The sequence below is a fragment of the Pinus tabuliformis genome, chromosome 9 (genome assembly GCF_031772625.1).
Source record: "Pinus tabuliformis cultivar Carrire ecotype Pingquan chromosome 9, CPIR1, whole genome shotgun sequence".
NCBI lineage: Eukaryota > Viridiplantae > Streptophyta > Pinopsida > Pinales > Pinaceae > Pinus > Pinus tabuliformis.
In genome coordinates, this window is record NC_142307.1 from 620,902,812 (window position 1) to 620,930,570 (window position 27,759).

At 37.1% G+C, this 27,759-nt stretch overlaps 1 protein-coding gene across 1 annotated transcript; it reads right to left on the reverse strand.

Annotated features, from left to right (window-relative positions):
* Nucleotides 1–23,328: 23,328 nt before the first annotated feature.
* LOC149150119 (putative disease resistance protein At1g61190) lies at nt 23,329–25,811 on the reverse strand. Its single transcript, XM_089442709.1, has 2 exons — nt 25,091–25,811; nt 23,329–23,738 (listed from the first exon to the last, which is right to left on the reverse strand). The coding sequence occupies exons 1-2, from the start codon at nt 25,809–25,811 to the stop codon at nt 23,329–23,331; spliced, it is 1,131 nt and encodes a 376-aa protein (XP_089298835.1).
* Between the last annotated feature and the right edge of the window lie 1,948 nt (nt 25,812–27,759).

The following is a 27,759-nucleotide window of genomic DNA, read 5'->3' on the forward strand; positions in this document are numbered from 1 at the left end:
CGAGAGAGCTTTGTTGAGGTGCATGTATACACAGATCCGCGCATAGGAGGTGTATCGCTTCAGCTTTGTCTCCTCTGCCACTTTGATGAATTCGCCTAAACCATTCCTAATGTCTCGTAAAGAGTCTTCATCCCAATACTCCAAAGGGAGAGAATAAAGGCACAACCACACTGGGGCCCAGCTCAGATCTTCTTTGTCCAGGTTAAAGCGTTCGATCCATCCTCTTAGGTACAGCCCTGTTGCATTGAAGAAATATGGTCCTCCATCCAATACCCTATTTCGGTCCTCCAAAAAATTGAAAATGGCAATAAAGAAGCCCTTGGGCCCTAACTGCAGTGTTATATGCCCTTTTGCCTTCCATTTGGCTGCGATCCAGCCGTGCAAAGCTTTCTCCATTGGCCAAAGGACTATGAACTTTCCTATCAAAGCATGATCCCTCATAAATTGGATCTGAGTGTTGATGCGCTGACTTGGGAGCTCGATTTTGGGTCTGTCAACTGCTATCGGCTTGTAGGTGTTTGATGTCACTCGTGGTTCTTCATTTGTGTTTTTATTCGTTGGCATATTTTCATTCTCTGTTGTTGTATCTTCTAGATGGTCCATCCTAACATTTTCAGTCTGTCGCAGGCCATTTTCCATATTAGCGGATGGAGGCATCATGTCCTCCCCCTGAGGGGATTCCATTGCGCGATAGCTGTTCCTTATTGCGCTGTAGATGCCTTATGGTTGAAGGTTAATGGCAGAACGACGCAGTCTATGAAGGTCTACCAATTGTAGAGCAGCATCAAACCCTAAGCACTCTGCTCTCCATTTTCTTTTTTTTTGACATAAACGGTTAGTTTTTATTTAAAATTCGGCAAATCAGCTACCGAGGACTTTAACACTGAAACCCTGTATTTCCTTGTTACAATCAGCGGGGAAAGAAGATTTTTCTTTTGAATAGTCTGTTGAATGAGTTACACTGTGAATGCAGATAGAGGCTTGAAAAAAAACTTGATTTGGTTTCAGAATGGTGCCTTGAAATTTCGCTGCTTTTTCTTTCCATGACGTAGCTCTGCTTCCTAGCTTGCAGAGAGGAGATCCAATGTGCCGGAGTGCCGGATCATCCCAAGAATCACTGCGTTTTCTTTTTGAAATGTCTGGCGGAGTGTTATATAGTGTTCAAGAATGCCAAGAGCGGTAAATTGGCCTTGAAGAGGCCCTCGTGAACTCCCCAGCACCTACCCAAACGCAGCAGTGAGTTCCAACGACGAACAGAGATCGAAAATGCCACAGTTGCGTTCTGAATTTTCCCTTGTGGATGAGTCCGCATTTCCTAATAGCAGCCAGCTCAAAATGGTTCAATCCCGAAGTCTGGAGAATCTGAATCAGCGAAATGCTCAAAGGAACAGAGGCCCAGACAACTCCAAAATTAAGGAATGTTGCAGTCTGATTCAACATCATTTACTAACAGAGATCTCCTGCTCCTAAGAGAGCCTAGGTTGGCTGCCAAGTCCGCCTGTGAGTTTAACTTCCTCAAAACATGATAGAAGGATATTTTGTGGAACTTGGGCAACAGTAGTCTGATTTTTTTGAGGATGGGGGCTAACTGCACCTGAGAAGGGATCTTTTGAGAGTTCATAGCCTATATAATTAGTCTGGAGTCTCCAAAGACTGAGATGGAGAGGAGATTCCTCTTGATAGCCAGATTTAGACCCTGCCACAGAGCAAGAGCCTCTGCTCTGTTGTTTGTTTCATGCCCCAGACCCCAAGCAAAGCACAGCTCAGTTGAGCCACCTGGGCTTAAGATAACTCCCTCACCACCCGCCTTTCCTGGGTTACCTTTAGAGGCCCCATCGAAGAATAGGCAGTGATCATCCAAAGCAGATCTCCATTTGATGAATTCCTGTTCTTCCAGACGAATTTCCCAATGAGAAGGGGCTTTAGCAGGAGGAATGGATCTATTCTGATGATTTGGAACAAGCTCTTTTAACCATTGATCTTCCTCACTGTCCAGAATCATGCCATTTCTTATGGTGGGTTTTGTTTCTAAGGCTCCCCCAATAGAGCTTTGATCTTAGTAATAATTCTGACTAGGTTACAACTCTCCTCCCTAAATATTCTGTTGTTCCTCTCCAACCACAGTTTCCAGCATGTGAATTTGGGGATCCACATCCAGCCAGTCTTGAGAAGGATTTTTTTGGAGAGACTGAATGGGGATAACTTGGCCCAATTTCTTAGCAGGTCCTGAATATTTCCTGGAAGCTCTATTTTGTTAGGTCCTAACATCAGGACACCCTTCCAAACTTCTTGAGAAAAGGAGCACAATAAGAACAGGTGGCTAGCCGTTTCTTCATTCGATGCACAAAGAGGGCACCTGGAGGGACCTTCCATTCCACGCTTCCTCAGATTATCTCTAGTGAGGATACTTTTATGCACCAAAGTCCAACAAAAGAAGTCAATTTTTGGGAGAGCAGGAAAAGACCAAATAAATTTCCATTGAGTTGGCTCTGGGGGGATGCTAGGGACAGCCATCATACTTGTGTAACCTTCTGCTGCTGAGTAAGAGCTTGAAAGAGAACCCCACCCTCTTTTGTCCTTAGAAGAGGCCTTTAAGGGAGATTTTCCTTGGAGCAAATCCAACAATAAATTGGATTCACCATCCAACCAATGAGGGACCTCCCCCAAATTGCAACCATCCCATATAATTTCTACATCATTTTTTCAATTGGAGATGTCCCAAAGGGTTTCCAGATTGCTGTCCTGAAACCAAGCTCTGATATTTTCCAGTTCTACCATCTGATTCAAGGGCTGATCTCCAAGAATTGAAGCTTCCCAATATTTTTTTTTCCCCATTACCTGGGATCCAATAAAGCTTATGACTGAAAAGTTTCAAAGCTGTGAGACAGAGTTTGAAAACTGGTGATCCTTTGGAAATTCTAGGAGGCTGGTCCAAGCACCTCAAACGCTGCCCATGAAAATATTTTTTCCACAGAACTCTCTTGCTCCAACTAGGATTCCCAAAAACAATCTTCCAAAGGAGCTTAGAGCCCAAAGCAAGATTTTGGACTGCCAGATCCCGCATTTGGAGACCTCCTTCCAAGAATGGCTTCTTAATAGTGTCCCAATTAACTAAATGGAGCCTTCTTTCATTATTTTCCCTCCCTCCCACATAAATCTTCTCAGGATACCATCCACTTTACTAATAAAGGTTTTAGGGGCTAGTAGAATGGAGTTCTGATAAACTGGGAGACTTATGAGAACAGATTTCATAAGGATTACCTTCCCAGCATTATTCAACCATGAGGCTCCCCAAGCTTGTATTCTGAGTTTTAGCTTGTCTAGCAAGGGCATCCAGTGAGCTACCTTAGGATATGATTTGAAGATTGGGATCCCAAGATACTTACATGATTCCCAGGTCAGGGTTCTTTCCATTTCTAATAGCCTTGCTATGTCTGTCAAATCTTTGATCGAGCAATTCTAGCCATAGATCGTGCTTTTTAGATAGTTAATCTTGCTGCCCAAAACCTCCCTATAAATGTCCAGCTCCTTCTTGAAGGTTCTAGCAAAATTTATGCTGGATCCTCCAAGAAATAATGTATCATCAGCAAATTGGGCATGATTTATGTGTTTAACATTGTGCGCCATTCTCAGGCCTGGCAGAGTTTTGATCTGTTGACAATAGTCTAGATGGAAGCTGAGCACCGAAGCTTGAATGGCGTAAAGAAGCGGGGACAAAGGGAAACCTTGTCTTAGCCCCCTCGAGGCCTGGAAAAATTCTATTGAATGACCATTAACTAGAGGCGCTATCCAAGGGGAGGCAATGTAGGCTTTCACCCAAGTTATGAGAACTTTTGAGAAGCCAAATTTCTCCATCACAGAAAATAGGAAATCATGTCTCACCCTATGAAAGGCATTTGTCAAATCTAGCTTAATCACAATGCCTTTCTCTTTTCGATGACAGCTTGAATGAATTGCTTCTTGTACCAGCACAATATTGTCAAGAATCTTTCTCCCTTTTATGAATCCTCCTTGGTTTTCAAGGATGATGACCGGCAGAATTTTCTTCATACGGTTGGCTATTATTTTTGTAATCAACTTATAACTTGTATTACACAAAGAGATGGGCCTGAATCTACTGAAATCGGTGGTGCCTTTGTCTTTCGGAATCAAGGCAAGGAAGGCCGAATTGGTACTACCTCCAATCTTGGTGCAGGTCTGAGATTTATGGATCATTCTTAGAAGGTCTTTTTTAATTGTAGGCTATCAAGTCAGGTAGAACCTTGCAGTGAACCCATCAGGGCTGGGGATTTATCCGGATCCATGCAATCCAAAGCTTCTTTAATCTCATTCATACTGATCGGAGCAGTCAGCATAATATTGTAAGAATATTGAACACAGTGAGGAATAAGATCAATCGGATAGGCTTGAGAATCAATAGAGGGTCTTCCGAGGCAGAGTAAAGATCTTTGAAGAAGGAGTGGGCTGCTTGCTTTATGCCTTCAGAATCTTTAACCACAGTGTTTTTATAGTGAATTTCATTTACTGTTTTGAAGTGCTTGCGTGCTTCAGCTTGCTTATGGAAGTAGCTTGTATTTTTTTCTCCAGCCTGTAACCAAAGATTTCTAGACTTCTATCTCCAGAACTCTTCTTCATCCCTACTTGCTCTATGGAGATCATTTTGCAGCTCTACTTCTTTTTGAAGAAGGATTTGAGTTACATCAGAATTCTCCATTGTTAATTGATGGCCTGCTAAATTGTCATGCATCTCCTTTCTTTTGGCAGTGGGCATTTTCAACCTTTTAGCCCACTACTTGAGCTCCCTTTTAAGTCTCCTCATTTTTTCTTCCCACACAAAGAAAGGGGATCCTTCATGAACTTGCCGGTTCCAGGCCTCGGAGACCACCTCCTAGAATCCTTCTTGATGAATCCATAGAGAACCGAATCTAAAGGGAATGGGGCAAAGATTTCCATCCAAGGAGAGCTCAAGCAGAATGGGTTTATGGTCAGAGGTGTAGTTCGGCAGAATTTTAGAGGTGGCCATTAGACCACAAGTCAAGAAGGAGGATTGGACTAGAAATCTATCTAGATGAGCAGCAATGTGGCCGGGGCCTATCCTTTTGTTTGACCAGGTGAATTTCCTAGATGTGGGCTTGATATCCTCCAATTCCCAATCTAAAATGAGGTCTTCAACCCATTCTCTAGCTGAGTCCCTGACCAGCGAGCCCCCATTTTTCTCTTCTGCAGCTAGTGTAACATTCAGATCACCTACAATAATAATATTTTCTGGGTCGTGCAAGAAAAGATAGGATTGGAGTGAGTCCCAACAAATTTTTTTCTCAGATGGTAAGACCAGAGCATAAATATTGAACATACTTACTTGGTGGCCAGATTCTTTATGGAGGAGCTTAGTGAGTAGCCAATGGGGGCAACATTCTTCGTGAATCAGATCATATTTGGAGCTATCCCAAAAGGAGGCAGTCCCTCCAGAGGTGCCTCTAGCACTGACTGCTCTCCCTTGGCCTTTATGCCAGAATGCTTTGCTTGCTTGGAGGAGTAGAAGGCCCTCTAGTTTTGTCTCCTTGATGAGAAGGATTTCAGGCGAGTACATCCTTACAATGTCTTTCAGAGCTTCTTCTTTCAACCTGCTGCCTAAACCTCTGCAATTCCAGGAGACGTATTTCATTATTCACTGGCTTGGAAGGTTGTGGCTCCTTTTGGAGCCTAACCATGCTTGTGCCTAGATCTAGTATTCATCATTCCTTTGAGAGTTTTCTGAGAGCCTTGGAGAACATCCAGATAAGTTTGTTCCTCTCTCTGTTTCTTCTTAGACTTTCAACCCCTGGCCGACTTTATAGGAGTGACTTACGAACTGTCTAAATCTGAGACTCCATCTTCTGAATCTCCCTCAGAATCAGAGCCCAGACTGATGTGCTCCTCATTTTCTTCCTTTTCCCCTTGTTCATCCCCTGATGGAGGAAGAGTTGACTTTGCCTCTGCTTCTTTCACTTTATTCGACAGATCTTCTGGTTCCTCTTGGGTTCTAATGGCATCTGTCTTTACCCTAGAGGAAGAACCCTCTTTTGGAACTTCTTTGGCTTTTGGTTTAGGCCGGGGCTTCACCAATGGCCCTGAATTTTTCTTCTCAGTTGGTTTTGGGACTGCCTTGCCCTTTTTGATTTCTTTCCATCCTTCTTCGTCCACTTTGTCCCCGGTTGGAGCTTTTGGGCAATTTTGTTGGAAGTGTCCATGTTCGTGACAGGTTCTGCATTTGAAAGGCAGTTGCTCGTAATCCAATTTTTGATAGTGATGCCATTCTCTGACTGTAAGTTTTACCACTTCGGGTAGTCCAGCTTCCATATCGACTTCCACACAGATTCTTACACAGGTATATTGGCCCTTGTTATCTACTTTGTCAATGAAACGGCCTAGGCCATTTCCAATCTTCTGCAAGGTGTGATAGCTCCAGCAATGGATTGAAAGATTGGGAAGTCGAACCCAGACTGGGACCTCTTTAGGGGTATCGATTGAGGGATCGAAGTTGGGGGTCCACTTATTAAGATACAGACCCTGATTTCCCATAAAATATGGACCGTTTCTGAAAACCAAATCTCAATCTTCTTTGGAGGTGAACTAGAAAATGAAATACCCTCTTCCGACAACATAGCAGATCACATTGTTTTCCAACTGGGGCCTCCAGTTGCATCAGATCCAGTCATTTGTTGTTTTTGTAGAGGGTCAGCATCCCATAAATTTCCCTACCAACCCTCTGTTAGCCAGGGCTAGGGTGATTTTTATCGGTTGGTCTTCTAGCAGGGCGATCTCAGGAATTTCCTGTAGTTTTTTGATGAATTTCGGGACTTCTGGAATCAAACGTTTCTTCCCTTTCTGCGAGAGAAATATTCTGAATGCTTCTTCTGAAGAGATTGGTGGGGTGGGAGAAGGCTCCCCAACCCCAGGCGCACTCATGGCGGCAGCTATGCTCCTCTGCGATCACAAAACCCAGACACGAATGTTGTGCCAGTAGTAGCACTGGCCGGAGGAGGGAGGTAGAGCCCGATTGCGGGGATGCCGGGAAGGATTGAGAGCCCAGCAGCAGGGGTTGCCAGGCAGGGGGCCTGCAGAGGGCTACAGGGGTCGAGGAAGCAGGGGTGTGGGAGCTCCAGTTCAGAACGCGTGCGCAGATCACCCTGAAACTCAGCGCTGCCCTCCATTTTCATTCGAAGTGAAATATAGTATTAAACATAGGTTTGATCTAAAGTGGTCATTGTATTAAATATAAAGTTTTGTCTTAAAATATTTTTGTCTCAAAATGCTTTTGTCTTAAATATAAAGTTTTGTCTTAAAATAATTTTGTCTTAAATTGTTTTTGTCTTAAAATAATTTTGTCTTAAACTATTTTTGTCTTAAATATAAAGTTTTGTCTTTAAATTTTTGTCTCAAACTACTTTTGTCTTAAATATAAAGTTTTGTCTCAAAATATTTTCGTCTTAAATTATTTTTGTCTTAAATATAAAGTTTTGTCTTAAAATATTTTTGTCTCAAACTACTTTTGTCTTAAATATAAAGTTTTGTCTTAAAATATTTTTGTCTCAACCTATTTTTGTCTTAAAGTCTATATTTAAGACAAATCAATTGATATTTTTAATGTAAAATAACTAAAATAAAAAATGAGTTTTTGAGACAAAATATTTCTTTTGTCTTAAAAAAATGTCTCAAAAGTGCCCTTGGTGTAGTAGTGTGAGAAAGGGAAGAAAGGAGACAAATGCACTTACTGTCATCGAGGAATCCTCTTAAATGAAGAAAAAAATTGACCAAATGGTATAAATCCTTCAGAAGCACAACCATGGGGACCACATCCCTCAGGACGCCAAGAAGAAAACTGAGGATCTGCCACACGAGAAAGGTAACAATTTTCATGCTTTAGTTGCAATTAACTCTTCCCCTGATGCATGGATTATAGATTTTGGTGCATCACATCATATGGCTACTACAAAGGAAGTCTATTCCTCTTTGGATGCATGCAAAAGACCTCCCATCCTCATGGGAGATGACTCACCTATTGAGGTCACCGGAAAAGGTAGAGTGGAACTTTTACACGGAAAGTTTGAGGATGTGCTTCATGTTCCAAAACTTTCAGTAAACCTGCTTTCAGTTTATCAGATCACTCATTCCGGCACCAGAAAGAGAGTGGAATTCACTCTAGATGCAGTGAACATATATGACCTACATAGCAGCTCCAAAATTGCAACCAGTGAGGTAAACAATGGAGCTAGACTGTATACATTTTCTAAATTTATTGAATCTGAATCCTCCTTATTGCTTACACATGTTGATGATAGTAGTAGGCTTTGGCACGAGAGGTTTGGTCACTTAAATTACAGGTATATGCAGCAGCTAAGCAAGCATGAGATGGTGGAAGGCTTGCCAAATATCAGTTTCTCCAAAGGAGTTTGTGAAGGGTGTGTCCTTGGCAAACGTCCTAGAGAAAAGTTTGACACCGGCAAGACTCGCAGAGCATCCTCTCCTCTAGATCTGATCCATAGTGATCTCATGGGGCCTTTACCTCATCCTTCCATCAACAAAGCAAGGTATGTGCTTACATTTATTGATGATTTCTCACGGTATACTTTGGTGTATCTTCTCAGGGCCAAATCTGAAGTTTTTGCACACTTTGAAGATTTCAAAGCACTAGTTGAGACACAGTCAGAGAGAAAGATCAAAGCCCTTCATAGAGAAAATGGGGGGAATATGTTAACATATCACTTCAAAACCTTTGCCTTGAGTCCGGCTTACAGTTGTAGCACACAGATCCATACACTCCGCAGCAGAATGGAGTTGCTAAGAGAAAGAACCGATCTCTCAAAGAGATGGCTTCCTGCATGTTGCATGCTAAGTCACTACCTTATAAGCTATGGGTTGAAGCACTTAATTGTGCTAACTACATCCAGAACATATCTCCTCATAGATCTATCAAGGATCAGAGCCCTTTGAGGCTTGGAGTGGCACTAAACCGAAGGTCACCCACTTCCATGTTTTCGGCTCCCGAGCATGGGCTAGGATCCCCTCTGAAAATAGGAAATCTCTTTATCCACAGAGCATCAAGTGCATCTTTTTTGGATACCTTGATGGTGTGAAGGGATACTGACTCCTGATTTCCTCTATGGACAAGCTCATCATTGAGCGAAGTGTTCAATTTGAGGAATGTCTCTCACATGCACCTCAATTGCCGCATGTAGATACCTTTTATCTACCTCATGATCGAGCTAATGACTTAGTACACTCAAATGCAGATATAGAGCATGTAGATGTTGAGGTAGAGCATGCAGATGCAAAGACAGAGTCTTCATATATAAATCCATTGCATGCATATGATGATCCACATCCAAGCCCAAATCGGGATTCCAACAGTGAATCAACTTCCCCTGTCATAAATCAGAGAACAAAGAGCTTAAGTGAGATATATTCACAAGACCACCCAGCTACTAGAAATGGTCTTGTGGGGGATATACTAATCCACGGAGGACTAGCTCAGAGTTTATTGAGCCTCCTCTTGCCCTCACTACCATTGAACCAGCGCCATCCTGACATTGTCATTTGGTTCAATCTTCTGATCTGCAGTCTTATGCTGAGGCTGTTGGGAATCCCTCTTGGGAGTCTGCCATGGAGGAGGAGTACAACTCCCTCCTTGAGAACCAGACCTAGGATCTGGTCCCCCTTCCTTTAGGAAGGAAGCTTGTCCAATGAAAATGGGTCTACAGGACCAAGAGTGATGAAGATGGGCAAATCACTAGACAGAAAGCCAGGCTAGTAGCCAAAGGCTTCCAACAAGTTCATGGCATTGATTATGATGAGACCTTTGCTCTAGTAGCAAAGATGGATTCCATATGCCTTGCACTTGCCATTGTGGCTGCCCAGGGGTGGGAAGTACATCAGATAGATGTGAAGAATGCCTTTCTTCACAGAGACCTATATGAGGAGATCTACATGGAGCAACCACATGGTTTAAGTCAGGATTCATCTTTGGTCTGTAGACTGAAGAAGTCTCTCTACAACCTTATGCAAGCCCCGAGAGCTTGGTATGCGAAGATGGATTATTTTCTCTTATCACAAAAATTCGAAAGATGTAAGTCTAATCTGAATGTTTACATGCTCAGGACACGTGACTCTCTTCTTATCTTAGTTTTGTATGTGGATGATCTCCTGATCACTGGTAGCTCGGCTTCAGCCATTGCTATAGTCAAGAGGACCTTGCATGATAGGTTCTTGATGATGGACATGGGTCCATTACACTTCTTTCTTAGTCTTGAGATCAGCCAGGATGCCATAGGCATCAAACTCTCTCAGGCTAAGTATGCACGAGATCTTCTCAAGAGATTTCACATGACTGACTGCAAGCCAACACTGACTCCTTTTCTGTCTGGGGTCCACCTTGAGGATGAAGGTGACACTCCATTAGTTGACAGTACTCTCTACCAACAGCTAGTGGGGATCTTACTGTACCTCACCCACTCCAGACCAGATCTCTCATATGCAGTAGGGGAAGTTTCCAGATACATGCATGAGTCGCATGAGCTACACTGGAAAGCTGCCAAGCGCATCCTCCGATATGTGCAGGGCACCATCACCTTCGGGATTCACTATGCAGCAGGCACTGCACTGGATCTCCTTGGCTTCACAGATTCTGATTGGGTGGGCAAAAACATTGATCATAAGTCCACCTCTGGATATTCACTCAGTTTAGGTTCTGGCCCTATCTATTGGTCGAGCAAGAAGCAGACTGCTATTGCTCTCTCTTCAGCTGAGGCCGAGTACAGAGGAGTAGTCAACATCACCATTCAGGCTCTGTGGCTACAACACTTCCTCACTAAGTTGGGCGTCCAATTCCACCAGCCCTTTATCATCTATTGTGACAACCAGAGCACTCTCAAATTTTGCAGGGATCCAGTACAGTGGCAGCAGATGAAGCACATAGAGATCCATATGCACTGCATCAGAGACTCATTACATGATCGGGTTATTGATTTGCAGTTTTTTCCTTCAACAGAACAGAGTGCAGGCATCTTCACCAAGACATTCACTGAGCAGAAGTTTTACTCTCTGTGTGATTGTCTTGGAGTGAAGGATACAGTTTCTTAGCAATTGTCTTTTCTTCCTCTATTCTTTTGATTACATTGTATTTTGAGGGGGGCTTTTCCCACGAGGTTTTCCCTCTTTCCTCAATTTTAGTACAAGTTGCACTCTATTTTGGGTGACCTTTGGCCTCAGTTGCCAGGGCCCATTTTCTATTTTTCCCCATATTGGTGTTCAGGGGGGGTGTTGGAGGTACTACACACCTAGGACCTTCATTACTGGCACATGCAGACACTTAGTTAAGGCATTCACTGACATGCAAGGCTTCAACATTGGAATCTTCACCAGATTGGTGCCTTTGACTGTCCACGCATGCATGGGACTACATGCATGATCCTTTCTACATGATTTACTCCCTGATTTGCTCCTCCTTTCACTCCACAACTAGCTAGTTCTCTCCAGAACTTGCTGTAGGTGTCGAGTCCTCTCATTGATCACCACTATAGCGCATTACCTTGGGATATTCACCCAGTGATGTGTATTATTTGACTCTCAAGTAGTATATCATGAGCACTGTAACCTATTTTCTGTTAATCAATAATTCATTTTGTTCTTTTGATTTTTTTTAGTGTCTTTGCTCTACAAAGATGTGTGTTCAACCTTTACTAGCTAGATTCATCTATGCAGGTTTTCTAACACATTTACAGAGTTGGATGCGGTTCCGGTCAGAATATCCATTGCCAATAATTGGTGGGAGCAGAGTAGGGATGAATATGAATGTGAGAACAAAAAAATAGAAGAGAGCCTTGAGGGATAACTCAATTAATGGAGTTTTTATTATTAAATAAATAAATTTATTGAAAGGTCACTAAGTCAATTGGCTTTATGTAACAATCACAGTGACCATGAACCATAGTTGCAGAGGAAAAAAATATAAATAGTGGAAGGGAGGATGAATATAAAACGCGGCCGACAGAAGCAAAAATATGAATATGCGTGGGCAGAGAGCAAACCAATATGTGTATGCAAAGCAAGGTCGATGGGTTGTCTAAATATACAAGGGATTGGCAGTGCTTGTATTTCTGATGATTTACGGGGAGCTGTGAGGTTGGAATCAGAATATATTCCAAAGAAACAACTTTACTTAATTCCTTAGCATTTTTCCATTCCTAATCATGCCTTTACTCTATACAAATAAGTCAACATTCATTCCCATGTTTAATAATTTTCTAATATAAAGGTGAGGAATTGAAGTCATTATTCATTCCCACTTTTAATATATGGACAAGAAAAAGAATACGAATCAATTCTTCCGCTGCTATTCCATAATAATATTAGCCCATGGGATTAATACTAAAATCCCAAGGAATTATAAACCCAAGGGATTAACCTAAGATACATATAACCAATAGATTAACCCAAGGTATATAAACCATAACATAAATATTAAAATCCCTAAAATAAGCATGCCTGACCATGGTTGACAATGGTTGATTTTCATTTTGAGACAATCTCATTCACAATGCGAAGTCTGACCATGGTTGAGCATGGTCAACCATCTTTATATACCTTGGGTTTATAATATTAATTCCTTGGGTTTTAATATTATTCCTTGGGTTTATAATCCCTTAGGTTTAATACTAACAACCAAAGGAATTATAAATCCTAGGGAATATTATTAAACCCTTAGACTAAAAAACCCAAGGAAACAATATTATAAACCCTAGAGAATAATAAACCCAAGGGATTACTACTAAAACCCCAAGGGATTATCAACCCAAGCGAATTAATTGCAAAGCCTTTGAATAACATAATACCCTACAAATATGAACCCTGGATTAATAAGCTCAAGGAATTCATATTATAAACTCAAGAGAATAATAAACCCAACGGGTGAATAATAAAACCCCAAGGGATTATAAACCCAGGGGAATAATATTAATCCAAGTGATTAATACTAAAAATGGTAGGGTTTATATTAACCCAAGGGAATAATTAACCTAAAGGATTAAAACTAAAAACCCAAGGGTATAATATTAAACCCAAGGGATAAATATTATAAACCCAAGCTATATAAACCCTAAGATAAATATTATAAACCCTAAAATAAACATGGCTGACCACGGTTGATTTTCATATTGACACAATCTTTGTCACAATGCAAAGTTGCACTATGGTTGACAATGATTGATTTTCATATTGAGACAACATTTGTCATAATGCGACATTGGGCAATGGTTGGTCATGGTTGACAATGGTTGATTTTCGTATTGAGACAATCTTTGTCACAATGCGATGTTGGACCATGGTTGACCATGGATGACCATGGTTGTCACAATGTGACGTTCAACCAAGAGACAATATTTGTCACAATGTGACTATGGTTATTGACTATGGTTGACCAGGTTTGACAAGGATTAATTTCCATATAGAGGCAATCTTTGTCATAATGTGATGTTTGAACATGGTTGACCACAGTTTATTTTCATACTGAGACAATCATTGCTATAATGCGACATTGGTTGATTTTCATATTGAGAAAATATATGTCATGATGTGATGTTGGACTATGCTTGACCATGATTATAAATCCAATGGATCTATATTAACCCAAAGATTAATAAGAAACCCTGTGAATAATATTATACCCTACGAATATGAACCCTTAGATTAATAAGGATTGATATTATAAACTCAAGGGAATAATAAATCGAATGGATTATACTAAAAACCAAGGGATTATAAACCCAAAAGAATAATATTAAACCCAAGGGATAAATAGTATAAACCCAAGGTATAAAAACCCTAAGATAAATATTATAAACCCTAAAATAAACATAGTTGACCATGCTTTACTATCGTTGATTTCATACTAAGACAATATTTGTCACAATGCGATGTTGGACCACGGTTGACCATGGTTGTTGATTTTCACATTGAGACAATATTTCTCACAATGTAACATTGGGCCATCGTTGACTATGGTTGATCATGATTGTAAACCCAATATATTTATATTAAACTCTAGGATTAATATTATAAGCCCCATCAATAATATTATACCCTAGGAATATGAACCATTAGATTAATAAACCCAAGGGATTGATATTATAAACCTAAAGGAATAATAAACCCAATGGATCAATTCCAAAACCCCAAGGGATTAGTATTATAAACCCAAGGTATATTGTCCCTAAGACAAATACTATAAACCCTAAAATAAGCATGATTGACCATGGTTGACCATGGTTGATTTTCATATTGACATAATATTTCTAACAATGCGACATTGGACTTTGGTTGACCATGATTGATTTTCATATTGAGACAACATTTGTCACAATGTGACGTTGGACAATGGTTGGCCATGGTTGACCATGGTAGATTTTCATATTGAGACAATATTTGTCACAATGCGACATTGGACCATGGTTGACCTTGGATGACCATGGTTGTCGCATTGTGATGTTGGACCAAGAGACAATCTTTGTCACAATGTGACCATGTTTTTTTTACCATGGTTGATTTTCCATATTAAGATAATCTTTGTCGCCATGCAATGTTGGAACACGGTTGACCAAGGTTGATTTTCATATTGAAACAATCCTTGTCACAATGCAACATTGGTTGATTTTCATATTGAGAAAATATTTGTCACCATGCGATGTTGGACCATGGTTGACCATGATTATAAAACCAATGGATTTATTTTAAACCCAAAGATTAATATTATAAACCCTATGAATAATATTATACCCTAGGAATATGAACCCTTATATTAATAAATCCAAGGGATTGATATTTTAAATGCAAGTGAATAATAAACCCAAGGGATTAATACTAAAAACTTAAGGGATTATAAACCCAAGGGAATAATTTTAAATCCAAGGGATAAATATTATAAACTCAAGGCATAAAAACCCTAAGACATATTATAAACCCTAAAATAAGCATGGTTGACCATGCTTTACTATCATTGATTTTCATACTGAGACAATCTTTTTCACAATGCGACATTGGAACATAGATGGCCATGATTGACCATGGTTGATTTTCATATTGAGACAACCATTGGCACGATTTAACATTGGACCATCGTTGACCATGGTTGACCATGATTGTAAACCCATGGGATTTATATTAAACCTTAGGATTGATATTATAAACCCTATGAATAATATTATACCCTAGGAATATGATCCCTAAACCCAAATGATTGATATCATAAACCTAATGGATCAATTCTAAAACCCCAAGGTATTATAAACCCAAGTGAATAATATTAGACCCAAGGGATTAATATTATAAATGCAAGGTATATAAACTCTAAGATAAATATTATAAACCCTAAAATAAATATGGTTGGTTGTGGTTGACCATGGTTAATATTTATATTGAGGCAATCTTTGTCACAAAGTGACATTGGACCATGGTTGATTATGGTTGAGCATGATTGATTTTCATATCAAGGCAATCTTTGTTGCATCACGACATTGGACTATGATTGATTTTCATATTGAGAAAATCTTTGTCACACAGTGACGTTGGACCATTGGTGACCATAGTTGACCATGGTTGACCATGATTATAAACCCAAGGGATTTAAATTAAACCCTAGTATTTATATTTTAAATGCTATGAATAATATTACACCTTTTGAAAATGAATCCTTAGATTAATAAACCCAAGGGATTATAAACCCAATGGAGTAATATTAAACCCAAGGAGTAAACTCTTACATTAATAAACCCAAGCGATTGATATTATAAGCCCAAGGGATTACTAAATGTAAGAGATTAATACTAAAAACCAAAGGAAATAATATTAAACCCTTGGGTTTAATATTATAAATCCAAGGTATATAAACCATAAGATAAATATTATAAACACTAAAATAAACATGGTTGACCATCATTGACCATGGTTGATTTTAATATTGATAGAATCTTTGTCAAAATGTGACGTTGGACCATCGTTTCTCATGATTGAATTTCATATTAAGACAATCTTTGTCACAATGTGATGTTGAAACATGGTTGATTTTCATATTGAGACAATCTTTGTCTCAATAATACGTTGAACCATGTTTGAGCATGGTTGATTTTCATATTTAAATAATATCTGCAACAATGCGATGTTGGACCATGGTTGACCATTGATGTCCATCGTTGTCATAATGTAACGTTGGACCAAGAGACAATCTTCATCACAATGTGACCATGGTTAACCATGGCTGGCCATGATTGACCATGGTGGATTTTCATATTGAGACAATATTTGTCACAATGCGACGTTGGACGATGGTTAACCATGCTTAGCCATGCTTGACCATGGTTTATTTTCATATTGAAACAATCGTTGTCACAATGCGACATTGCACCATGTTTAACCATGGTTAGTTTTCATATGGAGACAATCTTTGTCACAATGCGACATTGCACCATGTTTGAACAAGATTGACCATGGATGACCGTGCTTGTCATAATGTGACGTTGGTCTAAGAGATAATCTTTGTCACAATATGACCATGATTATTGACCATTATTAACCTTGTTTGACCAATCAATGATTAATAATTCAATATTCAATATTCAGTTATTGATTAATTAATTATTAATTATTATGAATAACAATTAATTATTTTTATTAATTAGTTATCAACTATTTATTAATTATTATTAATAAGTAATTATTATTATTATTATTAATTCATTATTATTAATAATATCAACAATGGATTATTATTATTATTAACAATTAATTACGATTAATTATTAATTATTTTTATTAATTAATAATTAATTACTAAATTATTGATTAAGTAATCATTAATTATTATTAATAACAATAATAACTAAGAACAATTAATGATCAAATATTTAGTTCTTAAGATCTAATTATTAACTATTAATTTATTATTATTTTTAATTAAATATGGTTATTAATGAATTTTTTATTATAAAATATTTTTTATTATAAATTTATTAATTAATAATTAATTAATAATTAAATTTGTATGATAGAGGAGGAATGACCTGTTATAGAGTTTTGAGAACCCAATGTTTCGGACTTCTGAGTCCATCATCAGGGGATGCATCAATAGATTTTAAGATATTAGTGATGTATCCAGGAACTGTATTTTAGTATATATATATATGGGTTATAAAAAAAATACTATCAGAACTTTTAGTCGGCCCATATTTGATTAGTTTGTTAATATATATTTTTATTTATTTTATTTATTTTTTATTTTTTTTTATTTATATTTATTTATTTTATTTTATTTTTTATTTATATTTTTGTTATTTATTTGTTTGTTTGTTTGTTTGTTATTTTTATTTATTAATTTATTATTATTATTATTATTTTAAGGATTCTTAATTTCAAATTAATAAGTGAATTATCTTATGTTGAATTTAAATCATTAAGGATTTAGTTAATTTTCATTATGAATGAGAGGAGGGAATAACTTGTTGTAAGGGATATGCATTAATCATTGATGCTTTATGATTTCAAATAAAGGTTTCCAAATGTTACTCAGTTCTGACAGTATACTTTTTATAACCCATATATATACACTAAAATACAGCTCCTGGATACATCACTAATAGCTTAAAATCTATTGACGCGTCCCCTGATGATGGACTCATTTAGTAGTCCGAAACGTTGGGTTCTCAAAACTCTATAATAGGTCATTCCTCCTCTATCATAAAATTGTCCTCACCTATATGGATTCATTATTTAATAATAATTAAATATTTTTTCACTGTTAATTACGTAAATTTAGTATATTAATTATTATTAACCGTTATTTATAATTATTAATTATTAAATTTATAATTAGAAATTAAAATCAATAGTAACAACACAACAAGTATTATTTGCAATTAATTACTTAATTAATTAATTTACTATTAATTATTAATTCGTATAAATTAATTAACTATTCATGATTAATTGATGCTTTATTAAATAATTAATTGATTATTAAAGAAAATTTAATTCATTTAATTAATAATAATTAATATTGATAGAATGTAATATGAATAATTAAATTTTAAATAATAAAAATAAAAATATATAATATTAATCAATAATAAAAACGATAATCAATTATTAATTATATTTATAATTAATTATTAATGGCAATTAATTAATTAATTATTTAATATTTAACAACAATTAATTTATTATTAATTATTAATTATTAATTATTAATTATTATTACTTATTTAATTATTAATTATTAATTAACCATAATTAATTATTGTTAATTATTAACGGTAACAACGGAACCAATACGGACCACCAGCGGGTTATTACAGGTGGCGTGGTTTTCCTTGATAACGGTGATGAGTCAAACCGACATTCGCGGATAACAGCCAGAGATGGCTGTCCTCACTGTTGGTTTGACACCTGAGTTTGATAGGTTTTGCCACCTTCGGAAAAAAAAAAAAATAAAAAAAAAAAAAAAAAACAACGGAACCAATAAGATTGATGGAGTGAAGAATATTTGATTCGCGACATGTCTCTCATATCAAAGTTGGATGAACAGAGATGATTGTCGATGGCCATGTGTATCTCATGTCAAAGATAGATGAACAGAGATGGTTGGTGATCCCGCTGATAGCATCTATGGTAATGGTGGCTACTGTAATATTAAGATCTAGCCAATGCACCTAATGCAAGTAATGCACCAAAAATTGCCCATTGGGTAATGACTTAATACTCTATCCAGGTAACCACCAAAAATGAGAATTGATGCTACATTTGCAAACTATTGCATCATTATTGTTGCTTACCAATAAATTTGCAAACTATTGCATGATGGGACCATTGTAAACTGTATAATGAAATATATAACATTTTACGCTCACACGGTCCAACAAAATTGTTGCTTACCAGTCCACATTTGTAAACTATATAATGAAATAGTTAAAATTTCGCTGCACACTCAATACATTCCACTGCGGTAAACTACATTATGAAATAGTTAATAATTTTGATGCACACAGTTCCGTTGAAATAAGTATTGACCAATTGAATTATAATATAATAATTTGAACTAATTGCACCTATAGGTGCCTATTGGATACCACTGTAATGGCATCTACTGGTGTTCACAACGGAGCACATATAAATCATTCTATCAACCTAGAAATATGTATTGTAAAGTGTATATGTTACACTGAAACGAGTACAAACAATTTAGATAAAAGTTAAGCGTTAATGAATCCTTCTAATCCTAACATTGGTACTATTCCATAGTCACTGTAAATTTTCTATGTTACCATAAACGTAATTTAAATTGAATGTCAAGTGCTTACGGAAATGTATACAATACATGCGAACAACGATTTTGAAGAAAAGTTGAGTGCATTGCTAATTTGGAAACCTTCAGAGAGATAAGTGATCAAATAAATTGAAGAGGATAGGAAGATTCGTTAAAATATATATATATATATATTGAAGAGGATAGGAAGTTTTGTAAAAAAGAAAAAATTATATATTTTCAAGGGTAGAATTTTCCTAACAATATGTTCGCTAAGGGTTTTTCTCTCTTTCTCCGCTTATGAGAGTTTGTAAATGGGTATCTAATTAGGCTTTGTTGCTCGGACCTATTCTTTGTTTTTTTCTTTAGTTACTCCTTATATTTTGCTTAAGAGAGGGTGTTGGAATTTGTCTTTTCCAACCCTTCATTTCCCTATGAGCTAAGTATGGTGAGTTGTAAGCTCACATAGTGACTTACATGTACCGAATTGTCGTAGTCATCCTTATCTAACACTGGGGCTCCTCCATTAGTATATAATAGAGACTTTCTATGTAATTTAACATAACTTTGTGAGTAATTCAATACTCTTTCACTACTGTCTGCATTTATGTAATGGCCAGGATCCATGTGAACAAATAACAAGAAAAAGGAAGAGCTTTTAGGATTATTGGTCATATGTTAGCTATAAAGATGTACATTTGTGGAAGATCAACCAAGTGCTCAGCTGTTGAGCGTTCCTTTTCAAAAATTAATGATTTCGTGCAAGACTCTGAGAGAAAGCGAAGATTCCCTAAAGAAGTTCTTGTTGGAGCAAAATGCAAAGAAATTTAATTATTTTAGTACTTTTTTCGGGCATTGCATTTTGAGGCAAAATGCTCGAACATTGGAAATAAAAGGATCATCTACTTCTTATATTTGTGGCCAGGGGATTATTTAGTACTATATTTATGGGATTTATAATTTTCCATGAAAAACATGCATATATCTGTAGGCAAGGGAGATCGAAGATGGGAATGGGGGTTTCTTCTACACACAGCATGACATATCGGTGGAGGCCACAAGGTTCTTCCAGAAACAATACCAGCGGCGGACGAACAAGATAAATGACGTTTTCTGGGCGGTCGATCATGTGCCTGTTATGTTTGATGAAGATGCTAATACAGATTTTTTCAAGCCCTTGTGCAAAAATCCTACAAAAACTTTTGTGGCATCAACCAAAACTACAAAAACCCAAAAAAAAAAAATTAAAAAACCATACAAAAATCTGGAATAAATAACAAATCTTGCACATACGCGATCGTTTCCTCCAACGCACCGACAGATCAGCCGAAATAGTAGTGACACAATAACAATAACATACTAATAGCGAGAAAAATTTGCAATGACCTAAGGGCTCTCATATATATAGATGTTTTCTAGACCGAAAAGCTAGTTCGCCTGAATCTATAGTTCAGTCGAATATATAGTTGGGCCTAATTATTTGTTCGGCCGAAATCAATAGCTTGGCTGAACTATTTTATTTCCAATTTTTTCACCTCCGGAAAAAATCCATTTAAGGGTCGACATTAATCTAAACGGCCAATTGTTCGGCTGAACTTAATATAATAGTTTGTCCAAATAAATATAGAAAATTTGGCCAAAGAAAATTTTGGTTCAGCTAAAAATTGAGATAGTGAATTTTTCAGGGAAATTTCTCACAAAAGTGTAACCCAGCGTCACTTTTTCACCCCATAATGTCCCCTTGCAAACTGTTGAAAAAACTTTAAGTTCTTGTCCCCACTTTTTAGCCGCACTTCCTTTCTTTTAGCCTCCAAGTTTCCTAATTTTCCTTCAGGATTCTCCTTCTAGTAGCTTCCAATTTAATGATATGCTGCTCGGAATCCATGAAAGATAACCTCCCTTGCTAGATCTTCTAGATGCTCTAATTCTTGTTTGATATTCTTCAAAACATCCTCTTCCCTTCCATATTTTTCCTTTGACAATTCAATGGTAGCCCTTTTCAATCTTTTAATGTTATCTGAGAATTTTTCCATAATCGATCCTTCCCTATAAAGGCCACAAGGAGTCAAGTGCTCCACCATAAGATTGCGAAAATATCCATCCTTCATCCATACAAAGTTAAATTTAAAGGGATATTTTGGCTTTCATATGCCACCTTTTAATTCAAGTAAAATGGGGTGATGATTAGAATAACCCCCCACTCCCACCCATTAATAAAATATGGGGATTTTATCCATTTTGGATTTGTTAACTAGAAATCCATTAATCTTTCGGGCTATGATGGCCTCGTCAATTATCCTTACACCGTGTAGGTTTTGATTTCATCATGCCTACATCAACCATTTTATGTGAATCTAGTAAGTGGGAAAAAAAATCAGAGATGGGGCCAAGGTGTGCATGCATGCCCCAAATTTTAGATACCCAATGGAGAAATTCAGATCACCTTTGATAAGAAAGTTCTTGAGATTCATAAAAGAATGATCCATAATACTTTCCCAGAAAACCATTTTTTCTTGACATGGCCCATAAATATTCACTAGCTTTATTTCCATACCTAATTTTACCACAAATATATTAGGCCCTAAAGTCCGTTCAGAACCCCATGTGCTTAAGAATTTAATATATATTTGCTTGAATCCCACAGCCAGTCCACCAAACCTCCCTCTAGCATTCTCCATGACAAAATACCATCCTGGGATCAAAGTTTCTAATGATTTCACAACCCCTTCACCACATTCCAGGGTTTTTTGAAGGTATATGTGATCAAATGTTTCCGACTACATCATACATTTAAGGGCTAGATGTTTGGAGGGGTGAGAAGTCCCTCAATAGTTAAATTATAAAAGCATTATTATGTACAAGGAGTAGGGGTATGCACTACTCTAAGCACCCCTTCAAGATATTTTTTCCTACTAGCCACCATATCCTAGCTTGCTTGATTCTTAGCCTTGGACATATGGGATTTTCCACCTCTAGGGTTCTTAAGGAGTTTAGTGGGGGAGGGAGGACTTAGACCTCTAACAGTTTCCAAGGGCATCAAAATCTTGGCTTTCGATCTAAGATTATATTGAGAGCTTGATTCAAATACAGATGATGGTTCTCCAAGAAAGGAGAGGGAAGGGAGAGGAGGAGGGAAGCATATAGGAGAATTAGAAATAGAACAAGGGATCTTGTCAAGACTGAGACTAGTGGGAGCATGACCTGATGAGGAGCATGGTATAGATGGAGAGGGGATCAAATCAATAACTAATGAGAAAAAGGAACTAATGAGATTTGAAATAGGGAAAGAGGAAAAAATTATACCTGACATAGGCACTTGTGACGAGGGCACACCCACTACTAAAGATTCTGGAATAGGACCTTGTATCCCAACACGTTGTTGTTGCACATATTCCGCCATTGGACTAGAGTCATTCTATTTTTGTTGAAAATTCATCGAAGACTTCCCTAAATCTAGACCGATATGGTATTCCAACTTTTTCCCCTTTGAAAAAAAACCCCAAATTGAGACTTCCTCCCATTTTTTTCTAGAATAAGGCAATGGAAAATCTTTCCACATGTGATCCACTTCATGACATCAATGACATTAAAATGGAATATCTTCATAATTTAGTATTTTTTTTATGAGACATCCCATGGTATGTGATGTTCATAGCTGCAACTAGAACCTCACAGGTGTCCATATTAACCATAATGAAAGTTATTCCCATTCTTCTAGTTTCTTCAAAGGATTTTTCAGCTTCCAAGAAGGACTCCAAGTTATCCACTATTATTCAGAATATTCCCTATGACCAAAATTGCATGGGTAACCTCGGAAGTCTTACCCAAACTGGACCAACCCCCAGATACTCTCTACTAGCATAAGAAAGAGGATTCCACCTCTTAAGCATAACCAAAACTAACTCTCTGAGCCATTCCCTACTTAAAACTCAACTAACGTCAACCACTAACTTAAATATAAGGGAAAATCATCCTCATGTGAGTGTTCTAACCACTAGAAAATCTTACAAGTCCTTCTCCCAAATCGATTTTACCCAACCTTGAAGTTTTTCAACTGAATAATTCCTTTCCCATACGTGAATAGTTAGCACTTGCTCAGTCGTGTTCGTTACTTCCTCAAACTGCACTCCCTCTCTAAGAACCAAATTCTCTAATTCTACTCTGACCTTGGTACATTTTAATTTTTTACCTTTTTTTCCAAACCTTTGTACATCCCCAACACCCAAAAGATCATATGCGGTACCCTCTTTCTGAATGCTCACCTTGAACCTCCTTATCACATTTTGTACTTCATTTCCATAGACCGGTAAATCTTCTGTGAGCAACTGTGTCTCCCCTCCATTGAAATCACCATTAAAAATCTCTACATAATTATGAAAAGCACTCAAGCCTATGATTCCGATCTTAGTATCTCCTGAAAAATATCCAGCATAGTCAGTCCCAACTCTTCTTGTAGTACCCAAGAAACCCTTAAAAAGAGGCTCACCCACTTGACAAGAATTTATAACCCAAAAAATTCGACTGTCGGATGAGACGCCTCTACAAACCCATTATTCACATTACTAACTTGATCTACAAAATTGAGAGCATCTTGAGAGGAACCCACACTTGGAACTTACAATGGACATCCTTGGGATAGAAAAATGTTTTCTTGCAAGTTCTAGGTTTAAGACCCTAGCGACAACTCTTTGAACCCCACTATAAAAGCATTTTTTTTATCATATAGACCAACTAAAGAAAGCGGAGACAAATATTTTGAGGTTGTCATAATTGCTTCCAATATCGAAAGATATGAGAATATCTCCATTTCTAGGGTGCCTGATGTAACCTTATCCTCCATCTCTAGAGTTTTAGGTGGCGACTCCCTCTAGATGGAAATAGACTCAGAAAAATATTCTTCTTCATCCATCTTTATTTCTAATTTTATTAAAACTTTTAAAATACATATAGTTATAATATATGACTTTATATATGTGTGTATGTGTGTGTGTCTGTTTATTTTAATTTGTAATGTCCATAATATAATTTTCATATTAGAGGAAGAGATTATTTAGAAAAAGAGTTTATTAGAAGTATGAAACTTGTATATAGTTATTAAATTCTAAAATGTTATAGTTAAGAGGTAAGTCATTATTGTTAAATTTCTTTTAATGTGATATTTATATCATGATTTCTTATTTATACTTCATCCATTTTCTTTCTTCCCTCAAGCAACTCTCCTTTTTATTATTGAACAATGAGGCTCAAGGGCCTTTTTATCATTGAACAATAAGAGAAAACTCTAAACAACCAAAAACCTAATCCAAGGAGATGTAACACCAAGAGTTTATGAGCCCCGTTGGGGTTAGTTGGGCAGCCAACTTCTTGGGATCGTAACTTGGTCATATTATCTTTGTTTGATGTGTATGATACCTTGTTGGAAATATATCTCCGAGGAATACAACTATTGACGTGATTGCCTTTGCTTTCGCCAAAGGAATCTTGCCAAAAAAAGTCGTTTAGGGCCTCAAAACGATTCTGGGAGTTTAAATAATAAGAGTGTGGAACAGAATTGACACAAAACCTTCAATGGTAACAAAGTATTTGTTAGAATTCCATTCTCTTACAGTTCAATCTTACAGTTTATCTCATCTGGAAAATCTCTTAATTTATAACAACCCTTAAGATAGAGATACTTCATATTTTCTAGGTCTCCTAGTTGAGATGGCAATGATTTTAGGTTTCTGCAATATCCCCGATACAGAAACTGAGGGGAAGAAAGATTACCAATATCTTCGGGTATATCTTCAATTTCAGTCCAACTCAGATTGAGAAACTCGAGGTGTATTAATTGCCACATCGATGCTGGCAATGTTTCTAACGGGATACTCAGCTCCAATACCCTCAACGACGTGAAGTTGAGTAAAAATCCTGCTGGAATTTCTTCCAAATCTTCAATTTTTCCCAGGAATAGAGAAACCAATTTGGGGCATCTCAAGTCCTTTGTCGGCAAAGACGTGATATTACTGTCATAGACTGAGAGTCGTTTGCAAACAGCCTGGTTCTGGATAGCAGCGAAATGTTGAAGCCTTTGACTTGCCCTAAATACACAGTTCTCATTCTCTGCGAGACAAATCGCCATGTTACGGACAACAGAGTGAACTGTAATAACATCTCCTTTCACCTGAAATAAGCATCGACTTTCTATTAACTCAACATAATTGTACCCCATCTTCAATAAAGAGTCTGCATCTCTGGCCTTAAGTAGGCCTTCTGCGATCCAGATATGCACCAATGCTTTCACCGGAATTTGTTCACCTTCGGCAAAAGCGGCACAGTATAGAAAACAGTTTTTCAAATTGGCACGAGGCAAAGTCTCGTAACTCCACCTCAATCGCTGAAACAAAACTGGATCAATGGAAGGACGAGTGATTGGAAAATTCAAATCCGTTCTTTGCATTTGCCTTAAAGCAAGCTGCCAATCATTTAAAGCTCTGTTGCCAATCATTGCAGACGCTACTAACTTTATCGCCAGGGGCAGACCTTCACATTCGCTGGCAACTTCTTTGGCAATATGTTCTATCTCCCCCGGAATATCCTTTTCATATCGTACTTGGATTTTTTTTAAATGTCCATATCCTTTTCAATCCTCGTATCCATATCAATTTTAGTGCAAACTTAGCTCAATATTATGAGCTAGAATCTATATTGGAGCAAATTTGACAAGAGAAGAGAAACTTTGCCTCATTCTCTTGCTTCCCGATCATTAGGCATAAAAATAAAAAGACAAATGGGCTGGAAAGTTTGGGAACAATCAAGAAAATGGGAGTTATCATAACTAATTCTAAGGAATATGAACAATTAGTTCCACAAATCCCCCATGAAACACCTTATTAGTACTAACATGAGTCACATTAAGGGTAACAACATAGACAGATCTCATATTAAGTGGGAGCAAGTTGATAAGACCCTTCGCCCACCTTCTTATACTCCTTATTATGTCTTATCTTTCTTATATTTCCTTTTCATATTCAAATGAGATACATTTGGGTTCTTCCTAATTGTAGAAAATCTTAAGCAATGTCAAGTAATCCATCTCAATTTAACCACAATTTTCTTTGGTTTAGGCCCATTCTAACCTTTTCTTTCTTGGAATCCCTTCTCCCTCCTCTAGAAAGAAGTTAGAACCATTAGTGTCGATGAATACATGATAGCTCAAGGTTTTATCAAGTCCTCATGTATGGTTCAAACCTTCAATTCTCGTTATTACCATCTTCATTCCTTCACCTTTATTTCAAAGGTTTCCCATTCAATTATGGGTGCTTTAGGGGTAAAAAGGATAACATTAATCACCAAAGGACTGAGGCCATTATATTTAGTGGATTTTTCTTTCCATCAACAACTAGGAAGCAATAAAAAAATTCTTTCAAAACATGCCTTCGTTCATGATTACTACCACATCTCTAGTTGGAAGCTTGTATAAATCAATAAAAAAACAAGGGACGTGCATCACATCCACCAAATGGATTATATAGAGATTTGACGAACCAAAAAAGTACTAGAAAACCACAAAGAAAAGATCAACAGTTTAAAAAGTCAATTTGGGAAGAACCAAACCAATTCCAGTTCCATGAAGATTCATTTTTCTCTTTTGGAACTCAGGTCATATGTTCCTTAGTCTTCCAATCCAGCCACATTTCAATTGTAGAAAAACAAGGATGGGATATTTAACTTTGTTTGGTTCATCATCCATCATAAACCTCTTCTCCTTGAAACTCTCTCTTATAACCCCAATAATGTGCTCTTGATGAATTACCTATTAGAAGTAAGCAATCAACCACAAATGAAATCAACAATACCACCTTAGAACTATGAAATTATCTAGATCATTAACTTAATTATGAAAAAGGGTTTCAATGAGTAACTCTTCTCCCTTATCCTTTGACTTATAATGTACTATAAATTTTCCCCTTCCTTGGACTCTTTTGCAAAATCTATGCTTATAGTTTTTTTGAACCACATTATACAAAATCTTCCTTCTGAAGCTCTACTAGGTTATTACTCCAAAATGGATTGCTATCATTTCTCAAGGTGAGAGGTCTTTGGGTTGTACTCCAACACGAACTCTCCAATGTGATTTTTTAAGACATTTTTTTATGAATTATAATCTTATGTACATATGTATGTGCCCATAAATATATGCGTTCTAATTAACCAAGCACCTCATCCTCTAATCGGTAGACAAGGTCTAGATATTCTTTATTCGGTAGACAAGGTCTAGATATTCTTTATGACTCAAAATTACAATACCATCCTAGATAGAAATTAACATGTCACTTCAAAGAATTAAAATTTTGTAAGGAAAATAAAATTCATTTTTCTCAACTATCTCAAATAAACCCAATTATTATATATACATATTTTCATAAAATTAAAATATATTTATAATTAAAAAA

What these genes read in the sequence shown, in the direction of transcription:
- LOC149150119 (XM_089442709.1), bottom strand. Translation starts at nt 25,811, where the DNA reads ATGATTGGCAACAGAGCTTTAAATGATTGGCAGCTTGCTTTAAGGCAA. An exon ending in AGATATACCCGAAGATATTG is followed by an intron (nt 23,739 to 25,090) that starts GTAATCTTTCTT and finishes GATATTTTTCAG; the next exon opens with GAGATACTAAGATCGGAATC.